At 45.4% G+C, this 10,648-nt stretch overlaps 2 protein-coding genes across 2 annotated transcripts; both read right to left on the reverse strand.

The window, feature by feature from the left end:
* Window positions 1–406: 406 nt before the first annotated feature.
* On the reverse strand, window positions 407–4,344 carry GGS22DRAFT_150243 (glycosyltransferase family 35 protein). Its single transcript, XM_047959281.1, has 8 exons — window positions 4,066–4,344; window positions 3,717–3,946; window positions 3,290–3,610; window positions 2,966–3,231; window positions 2,394–2,903; window positions 1,426–2,342; window positions 1,302–1,374; window positions 407–1,250 (listed from the first exon to the last, which is right to left on the reverse strand). The coding sequence occupies exons 2-8, from the start codon at window positions 3,874–3,876 to the stop codon at window positions 840–842; spliced, it is 2,658 nt and encodes an 885-aa protein (XP_047824048.1). The 5' UTR covers window positions 3,877–3,946; window positions 4,066–4,344; the 3' UTR covers window positions 407–839.
* A 2,628-nt stretch (window positions 4,345–6,972) lies between these two features.
* Window positions 6,973–8,668, reverse strand: GGS22DRAFT_10012 (G protein alpha subunit). The gene is made up of 6 exons (XM_047957653.1): window positions 8,368–8,668; window positions 7,957–8,302; window positions 7,773–7,901; window positions 7,582–7,711; window positions 7,287–7,525; window positions 6,973–7,224 (listed from the first exon to the last, which is right to left on the reverse strand). The coding sequence occupies exons 1-6, from the start codon at window positions 8,492–8,494 to the stop codon at window positions 7,125–7,127; spliced, it is 1,071 nt and encodes a 356-aa protein (XP_047824049.1). The 5' UTR covers window positions 8,495–8,668; the 3' UTR covers window positions 6,973–7,124.
* Window positions 8,669–10,648: the final 1,980 nt, after the last annotated feature.

Genomic DNA, 10,648 nt, shown 5'->3' on the forward strand with positions numbered 1-10,648 from the left:
AGCTAGAGATCGTCCGGAGATCCTTTAAATATGTCAATAAACCCGGCATCCGCTCTGTTGCTAAAGGCCTCCCTCCAACGTATCCTCGTTGCTATTTCCGTTAACCAGGTCAGCCACCTTCATGTCGGGTCGCCTGAAAGTGTCGTACCGAAGCTGTCAGTCAATATGAGTTTGCATATATGCATGTATATGTCTCTACTCAGGTGGTAACCCAACCCAGCAGCGACTTAGACGGGAGAGGACTATGCTCAGTGACATCATTGTGTATTTTCTCTCGCGGGGTGCAGACGCCACCGATTTCTTCATGAATAGACTTGCGGATAGCTACCTACCTAGTCAGAGAGGAGGGTTGCCGCGAAGATACCATACCACTTGTATAACTCGAACCTAAACTTCATGATAGACAGACCTCTACCCAACTCCTTGGCACTTGGTTTCATCGCATAGGTCTGTATCCGCTGTGCCTAGGTAACTAGATGGGCAGGTAGGTAGTATCTGTGTAGGTAGACAAAAACAAAATCTCTATCCCGAAGACAGAACATCCACAGCTTGAAGTCATGGATCTGAACAGAAGGCTTCTTCCCGGTATTGGATGCACCAATTGACGACGTACAGCATGATAAATGAGACAACATTGTGTAAGTAGTCAAGAAATATCGTATAATTGATACTTAGGATGCTAGGTATTCATAACCAAACCTCTCATACGCATGATCTTAACCTGCCTCAAACCTATCATTATCCATTCCTCGTTTGGAACTCGCCCGGCCTGGATCCAGGAGCTATCGCTATATGTGGCGTACCTAGGTAAGTACATAGGCATCGCGGCAATACACCCTTTAATCGCCACCAACGGCTAGGGGCTCCACGTTCCAGATACCCTCCGCGTACTCGTTGATGCACCTATCGGAGCTGAAGAAGCCCATTCTAGCTACACTACGGATACACTTGGATACCCACTCATCCTGGTTACGGTACTCCTCGTCCACCATCTTCTGCGTGTCGAGGTACGACTGGAAGTCGTCTGATACTAGGTAATAATCACCGTGGTCGCGGACAGCTGAGATGAGCGCGTTGAAATCGTTCGAGTCACCGAACGTACCGCTCTTAATAGCTTCGAATACCTGGTTAAGACCAGCATCAACAGCATGTGTGCCGTAAGTATGGGCATGTCGTAGATCCTCAACGTCCTCGGACAGTGTGCCAAAAAGGAAGATGTTTTCTTGTCCAATTTCACGAGTGATTTCAATCTAGAAATTGTAAGTGGTAGTCAGTTTTAGGGGGGGTCACTAATGACTTACGTTGGCACCGTCGCAAGTTCCGATAATCAAGCCACCGTTTAGTACGAATTTCATGTTGCTGGTTCCGGAGGCCCTATTATAGTGTTAGTTCTTGGTCTATACAAATAAATGTCTCATTACGTACTCGGTACCGGCAGTCGAGATATGCTCGCTGAGATCGGACGCAGGAGTAATCATCTCCGCCTTGCTGACGTTGTAGTCTTCTAGGAAAATAACCTTTAGGAGATCACCAATATCGGGATCATTGTTGACAACAGCGCCAACGCTATTGACAAGGTGGATGATTTGTTTGGCCATCCAATAGCCCGGTGCTGCCTTTCCACCGAAGATCGAGACGCGAGGTAGTTGCTTCTTTCTCTCTTCGGGGCTCAATTCCTTGAGTTTTAGATACCGGTAGATGACGCCGAATATGTTTAGCTGTTGCCTCTTGTACTCGTGGATTCTCTTCACCTGGACATCGAATAGAGACGACGGGTTGACCGTGATGTCCATAGTGCTCTTAATATACTTCGCAAGACGGACCTTGTTAGCATACTTGATCTCAGCCCATTCCTTTCTGAAGGCTTTATCATCAACAAACTCCTCTAGCCTATTGAGAAGGGTGAGGTCCTTGAGGAACTCGTGACCACCAGTCTTGCTGGCAATGAGCTCTGAAAGTCGAGGATTCGCCTGGTGCAACCATCGTCGTGGCGTAATTCCGTTTGTCACGTTGGTAAACTTGTCAGCTCCAAAAATAGTAACAAAGTCTTTGAAGATGGTTGTCTGGATGAGATCTGAGTGCAGCTCAGCGACACCGTTAACCTTGTGGGAACCAACAACTGCTAGGAACGCCATTCGGACCATCTTTGGCTGAGATTCTTCAATAATGGAAACTCGGCGCAACATGTCTCGATCATTAGGGAATTTCTTCTCTACGATTTGTAGGAAGAAAAGGTTAATATCGTAAATAATTTGAAGATGACGAGGCAGGAGATGTTGCATCAACCCAACAGGCCACTTCTCAAGCGCCTCAGGCAAGACAGTGTGGTTGGTGTAGCCAAACTAAAACTATGTCAGCAAAAAACTCAAACAAAATAAGGCACGATCACTTACTGTCGATGTGACTATCCTCCATGCTTCATCCCATTCAAGACCTTCTACATCTATAAGAATCCGCTGAAGCTCTACGATAGCAAGCGTTGGGTGAGTATCATTAAGTTGAATTGCGACCTGGTCGGGGAATTCGCTCCAAGCACGCTTCGTCTTCTTGAATCGACGAACGATGTCGTAAAGCGAAGCGGCAACCCAAAAGTATTGTTGCTTGAGACGCAACTCTTTTCCACGATCTAGGTTGTCATTCGGATATAAAACGGCGCTGATGGTTTCGGCTCGTTGCTGGTCTGCTACTGAGCTTTCGTATTCCCCGCTGTTGAACTTTTGAAAGTCGAACTCGCCACTGGCAGCTTTGCTGGACCATAATCGAAGGTTGTTAGTGGATGGTGTGTCGTAGCCAGGAATTGGCACATCGTAGGCTACAGCGGTGACAATTTCGCCGCCATCCCAAGTCGCCAACGTCTTGCCATTTTCATCTTGACTCTTACGGACATTACCATAAAATTGAATCTATATATTTGGTTAAGGCGACGTTCTGTGTAAATGAGAACGGATTGTAAGTATTGGCTTACATCGACAGTGACGTCATGTCTTGGGAATTCCCAGGGGTTAAAGTCAAGCCAGTAGTCGGGTACCTCGACTTGGTATCCATCAATGATCTCCTGCTTGAAAATACCATACCGATATCTCAAACCATATCCCCAGGCAGGGAAATTCAAGGACGCAAGGCTGTCGAGGAAACAAGCTGCAAGTCGTCCAAGTCCACCATTTCCTAGCGCAGCATCGTGTTCTTGGCCGATAATGTCCTCAATGCGGAATCCGAGGTCCGAAAGGCCCTCTGTAGCAATGTCAGATTAATCAATCATACGATCAAACATGTATGGCTTGATCCTTACCTTTAGCAGTGCTTTTCGCGCCAACATTGAGCATAGCATTGTCTAAAGCACGTCCCATCAAGAACTCTAAACTGAGATAGTAGACGCGCTTACTATCAGCAAAGGTCTGGCGCTGCTGAGTCTTGTTCCATTCTTTAATTAGGCGATCACGCAGCGCCAAGCTGGTAGCCGAGTATGCAGCTGACTCGTCGCAGTTGAACATGCTACGAGCCAAAGTTGTCTCAACATGTCGAACGACCTCCTTTTCAAACTCGTCCTTTGTCTTGAAACCTTCGAATTGGTATTTGCTCCATACTTCACGTTGAGGTTCGGGGATCGCCGCTATACGAAGATCATTGGGTCAATGAGTGGTTCGGTATAAGAATAGCACGAATTTAGAAATGATCTACAGCTATAGGGAGAGAAATGCACGAAGACTGATACGGACCTTCTACATTTTTGATATCACTGGCCCCGAAACCCGTAAAGGTGCGCTTGTGTTTAGGACGAGAGATGCCCGCGGGGCCCACGGAACCGACGATATCGACAATAGGTGCCGCCGTCGAAGGGCGACGTTCCCTAGTTGGTAGACGTTCTGTCGAAGCCATTTTAAAAGCTGGAACTTAGGATCTGAGGCTACGTCTAAAGACAGAACGAGCTAACTAGGACAGAGAAAAGCTGAAGAGCTCTTAGTTAGAATAAAAGAAATAGACATTGCGGTTTATTATAAGGATCTGAAGGCCCTAAAAACGACCATGGAAGCATGCAAGACTAGTTGGCGCACGATGATTACTTACATAGCTGGGTCCCAAGAGCCAATAATAAGTGCGAAGCAGGGGTAACCGATGATAGAATTGAGGGGGCGGGGTTGTTGATGATAGAGCTAGCAGGGTGAGCTTGTAAGGAGAGGAGATAGAGCTCCGGTTCCTGGTCGAACGACGATCACCGCGGGGCAACTAAAGCTCTTCCTGTCTCTGTCTCTCTTCCAACACGATCAACCTTCTTTTCCACGAGGATGGAGAGAGGAGTAGAAGATAGGTAAGAAATATCAAAGAGAAAAAAAACAAAGGACGCCTTACGAATGATTTATAAAGGAGGTGATGTTGACGGTTGGGTACCTATTTATTTATAATTGGAATTGGTTTCTCGGAATATTAGTGGGTCCTTACCAAGTGGAGGGGGGATACATAGAAAGTTGACAACTTCAGGTGTCGTTGAAAAGAGAAAAAACATGCGATGGCTTAAGTACGATGACGACGTTTGAAGCTTGTGAACGCTGCAAGCACTATGCTCAAACAGTAGAAAACGTGATCAACGGCAGGAATGATGATCGTAGAACGCAACTTCCCTGTCTACCTGTACATACTTGCATACATCGAGGAGGTAGGCACAGAATATAATGTTGCTCAATACCTACCTAGGTACCCACCTGCCTATCAACTCACAATGAATGTGAGAATGGATGGCGGAAGAGATGGACGAGAGCTGCGACAAGTGCGGGGTATAAAATCCATAATAGCTGTCCAAGTCTAAATTACAACTAATTGGATACGATAGCTGAGCCTAAGAGTCGTCAACCTTAGAACAACCGAGGACTAAGTCAGTCAAGCCCAACATACTACTTGCGAAGCTTAGAAACCCAGATAATTTTGTTTATTAAAAAAGAGTACTAGATAAGTATATTCTTGAAATCATCGTAAGTGTTAGAATATATTGCGCCGGGAGGGGTATTCATGGTCTAGCTTCCCTTACTCATATCCATTACCTAGTGTTCTAATTAGAGCCCAGAGCTTGAACTTTTATAGTAACATCGGCTTCTTAACTCTTGGCAACCGCGCGCCGCTATTGTTTGAGACTCGCAGACGGCGGTTACTGGGGTATCAGTGCATCCATACACCCTACCTAGTACCTCCCATCTGCAGCTTGTTACACATATGTCATAACACTTCTTAATGCTACTTCCCATCTCGACATGGTCGCCTGACAGCATTAAAGATGTAGGTAGTCTCAAGACGAAGACATACCGACAGCCCCGTCAATCTTAAAGGGTATCCCGAATCAGCAGCCTACTGAGCTTATAGACTGGATAGCATGTCCACAATAAGCATGCATCGGCCTCTAATAAATGCTGTGCTACATAGATATGCGCGTAGCCGGCTTGCAGTCTGGGATATTGGAACTACTCCAACCGAGGTACTTCATCTCGAGTTAGAGTTTCAACAGTTTCCTTTCAACATGTCATACCGTTGTCTCAAAGAGGCGGAAGCATTCTTATAGTACATATCTCTTACCTACCTGCCTAGAGATATAAACAGGTACCTATGCTCCCCAGCATAAGTAGCATATATGATCTAGAGAATAAACTCATAGCTATCATACTCTTCTCCGAAACGTAGCTTTTACCGATAAAGATAAGTCGACATAATCTCTAAAGTCGATCCTCTATCTGCGAAAGATATGGAATACTGCTCAAGACACTCAAGCTAAGTCTAAGTCTAAGAGAGAAGAGGAACCGGTCCAGGGAAATCTAGGTAACTTCACCTACTTCATGTTTAGATGTTAATCGAAGCTTGTCCAGCCAACTTTACGACAGCGTCAGCCCACCAGTACCAGCCGTTCACATACCTAGGTAATTCACGCCTCATAGCTTCTGTCAATCCCAATTATTACGATCGATATATTTAACCCTCCACGAATCTATAATTAAGTGACTTAATTTCTAGGTAGGTAGGCTTAAACCCGCTTGATAAAATACATAATGAAGACGACTTAACCTCGAAGGGCACCTCAGCGCCATCTCCGGTTTCTTCAGGTCCAACGATGCGCCACCCCCTCAGCTGCATCGTGTACGACGCCGCGACCTCCGGGTTACCGATCTCACCAGCAAAATATAAAGATTTCGTAGTTCTGAAGATTATTGCCTGACAAGTCGAAGAACATTCGTTATGCCTAGGATAGGCTAGGTATTGGATTACCACCTAAAGCCCGGGTCAGACCAGACCTCAAGTGCTAGTCGTGCTTGCTGTGGGTGATTCGCGTGCCCGTGATTATGCAGATGCCTGCCTCTGCCGACACTCAAAACAAGAGTTTCTCAAAGCAATTGTAGAAGTAGCGAGGGAAAAGGGGTAGTATGAATATTCAAGCAGGCACGACGTAAGAGCCTACGTCGTGTAAATACAGTACCAGCACCATACACGCATTCAAAATAACCAATATGCAATATTTATTCATGATCTTTATTATCTTCAATATCTTCCGCGTCTTATAGACGTCTAGGAAGTTCTCTCGTAGGTTTTACATCATGAATGAGGCACCTATCGTAAGTAGGCCTAACTGAGGAACCTGATGGTAGCTATCTCGCGGGATATAAGACCCGACCATGAGCTACCTACTCGGCATGGTATCCGCTAAACTCAAGGATACCTTTCTCTGCCAGTATAGATATCCAGCGTTGGTCCCCTTTCTGCCTCCGTCATCGATCTCATATCGAATCACTATATGTGGTAGTGTGGCGCTCTCCCTCCTTCTCTTCCGCTCCGGCGTCGGGCACTAACCTTCTAATGGGAACGAAACACATTAAACCGTCTCTCTCGCCCATATTCTTCCTCTGTGGCAAGTTGTAATTTTCTGTCGCCGTTTCCGTGCCTCATTTCCATATGCCTCGAAACATATTAAAAGCCTTTGCGAAAATAGTCGAGTCCATGACGCCTTGCGAAAACAAAAGAAGTAAAAGAGAAAAGATAAATTTGCGTCAGGTTCCCTGCCCAAAACTCCTTGCCAATGCTTTTATGGTCCCCGCCATCGCATGAGACGAGATGATGCCTCGATTGGGCCATGAACGTTAGAAGAGACGAAATCACAAGATGCCCGAATCCTTAAGCGCATTATTGAGTATCGTTTCCTTCACAGCCGCAAAAACTAGGCGGATGTTAGAAGTGTCCGTCGCTTGGGTCAAGCTAGACAATTTACGTTAGCCAATAGAACAAAGGAATTCACTTAAAAAGAGATCAAAACATACTGAGGGTATAAATTAAGATGAGCTCTGTTAACCTGATTGAATCTCCAGAGTAAATACTTCGCAGCCTTGTTGACGTCGTTACCACCAGAATAATCTGGGAAGTAATTTCCTAGCGGTGATCTAGGAAGCTTGACTTTGAATATGTCGACTTTGTTCAGGAACAATATTATGCTCGTTCTCATAAACCATCTCGAGTTAACGACTGAGTCGAATAATAGTAGACTCTCCATCATTCGATTCTGACAAAATGTTAGTCTAGGCCATCCCTTGCTTCTGGTAGTTTCTTGGAAAATACCTGGCTGCTTTCTTCGAGTAACACCTGATCGTACTCGCTCAACGCCACGCAGAATATGATAGAAGTGACATTTTCGAAGCAATGAATCCACTTTTTCCGTTCACTTCGTTGCCCACCGACGTCAAACATGCTGGACACCAAATGTTAGAGAATCTGGGTTGTTTGGGAGTTTGCCATATTCCACCACTTACTGAATGCTGAGGGCTCCCATCTGAAATCGCGTCTCGTAAATACCCGTAGTCTTCGTTCGCGCACGGAGGACATCCATCTCGTTAGGCATATAATCTGGGGCGCATATTCGCGCTACTTCGTCGAAGAAACTAGTATGATGTGAATAAGACGTAGCTGGACAAAAAACAGACATTTTTCACTTACTATCCGGCGGAATCCATCAAGTAGAATTCGGTGGAGTGTTGCATGAGCCGCTCGATGCAAGGGTCATGCCATATGGCGTGTACGGCCGTAGCTACCTTCTGTTCGATATGCGCTGATGGGCCTGATTCGACGGTGTATCCTAGCAGATAATCACAGTATTCTTTATTTTCCTCGTTGCTCGCCACGATATCGAATTGGTCCATGGCAATTATTATAGCTTTGGCGCATTCGATCAAGTTCTTGAAGACCGTCGCGCGGTAATTGTAAAGCTCATCTTCCGAGTAACCTTTCAGATGAATAATCTTCATCTGCTTGACAATTGTTGACTTTCCGCTCTCGCCGGAACCTAGTAGGGAACCACGGTTAGTATCCAAACTACATAATCTAATAAACAAGCATCGAGAAACTTACCAAGGAGGAGGATCTTGCATTCTCTCCGCAACCTCTTAGAATCCTCATCAAGCGCGCGATCGATAGCTTGACTTCGCTTTTTTTGCTCCTCCTCCTCCTTATTCGAACTCATGCAAGCTCCCATCATGTAGAATAGCGGTGTTGGCTACCGAGCCAACGCGACGGACGACTAGGGTGATTGGAATAGAGGTTGGCGTTTATGACGCTCGAGATTATGACAAAGCGCCTAGATGATCAGAGATGACAGATGATATTCTCTATCGGCGCATGCTGGGGTTTTCCGGGATTCGTCTACTGTAACCCCGCTGCTGGTTACGAAGCCTCGGTATTGAAAGGTGGTTGGTGAAGCTGGTTGGGGTTGGCGTTTGGCGTTGATGTTGATGCGCTAATTGTTCACACAACTCGATGATGAGTTTTCTTTGTTCGGCAAAGTCAATTAGTCGATTCCAGGGAAAATTGGGAAGAACCAAGCTTCGATGGATAGTTCGGTAACTTTTGGGTTTGGGTTGATTCTATGGAGATCGGAAGGGTTTAACGGTAGTCGAGAAAAATATGACGAAATTGATTGTCAAGAAATATCTAAAGTAGGGAGGTGGTTAGCGTTAGCTCTGCCCCCAGTCTTATTAAACTCGGAACTGAAGTAGAGGCACATTAGACGGTTGATCGGCTAGAATCAACCTTGAAAGCGAGGCGGAGGCGGTGCTGGTATGATGTAGTCAGGATGTATATAATCGGTTGGTCCGGTCAAGTAAGAAAAAGAAAGAAAATATTAGGTTATATAAGTGATAAGTCATACGTTTCGACTACCGGCTGATGGCTACCTCAGATTATTCAACTTGGAATTCTTCGAGAAGGAATTGGAAGGATTCAGTTTCTTTTGCCATCCAGCTGGGCTCACTCATAGCTCAATGGAGGGTTGGAAGGTTGTAAGTTGGAGGGTTTCAAGGTTACATACCAGATTGGTCACCAAGCATAGAAGAATCAAGCATCAAGCATATACCTTACCTACACACTTTAGGTAGGTAAGGATCTGTTTATGATGTCGATGTCTGTGTCTGGACAAATCTCTGTCGCTTGACGTACTTGGTATGTGCAACGACAAAATGGGGAAACCCATAAACCCGCGCGGGCGTACAATGCGATAGTCGGGAAGGTCTCGACGATATGACGGGACGGGACGGGTCGGCTGCGAGCCCAAGGGGGTAACGGGAAGGGGCGAAGATCAATAGGCGATAGGCGACGGTAGTGTACACACAAACACACGATAGACACCCCTTCTAAGTTGGGGGAGATAAGTGAAGGGGATGTTCTGGTGTGTTGTGTGTATGTAGTGTGAAGAGTAAAGAGTGAGGAGAAATGGACGGAGCGTCGCAATAGTGTAGTAATCGGATACTTAGGAAGAATGCGAAAACGTGGGTAGATGGATGTTTATGCATACATACTACTAAGTAGATTCGGGTGTAGGTACAAAAAACAATTGCAATATATGTTCAGTGTATGGATGTGACGAGGATACGTCGTACGTGACTGTCTTGGACAAAGAAGGAGGGAAAAGAAAAAAAGAAAAAAAAATACAGCAAAGAATAAAATTGACAATGTTCAGATGATACGGTTTATGTGAAATTAATGTAACACTTACCAAGAAGTAGAAGCGAGTAATAACCAGCACGCAATTCCAATCTGTCCTACTAGTAGATATCGTAATCAAGGTGAAGAATTCGGCGGCGGCAGTGGTGACGATGACAGTGGATTCTTTTTTAAGAGCCTTAGAAATTTGGATGAATAACTTGTTCTAGAATTGGTCGAAAGTGAGGAGAGAAAGCTTGGGAGATCGTTAAAAACATAGGCGGTCACGGCAATCGGTGCTAGGTGGAAAGGTAACAGGATATACAAACGAGGCTTCAGGCTTCAGACGTGACGTTCTTCTCTTCTTGCAAAGAAGAATATAAAATAATCAAGAAAAACGGTGAATAATAATAAGCCAATGCCTATCGGGGATTCAATCAATCATGCTTCTCGAATTGGTCGAAGTGGTCAAAATGGTCGAATCGGTCGAATATGCTTGTCTTCTTTCGATTTTATTGCTCTTCCACCTTTCCACCTTTTTCCCTTTTGACCTTGTCACCTCCAAAATTCTCCAGTCAGTTCCAGTCCCTAGAAAAAGTCTCCAGAATCCCGAAGGGCTGGAGTGCCTAAGTGAGGACAACACACGCTAAAACCTCACCGCAACAGCTAACCTAAAAAGGAAGCGATCGCTAAGGAAAAGTAAAAGATGAGAAAC

The sequence above is a fragment of the Annulohypoxylon maeteangense genome (genome assembly GCF_022496945.1).
Source record: "Annulohypoxylon maeteangense strain CBS 123835 unplaced genomic scaffold GGS22scaffold_1, whole genome shotgun sequence".
NCBI lineage: Eukaryota > Fungi > Ascomycota > Sordariomycetes > Xylariales > Hypoxylaceae > Annulohypoxylon > Annulohypoxylon maeteangense.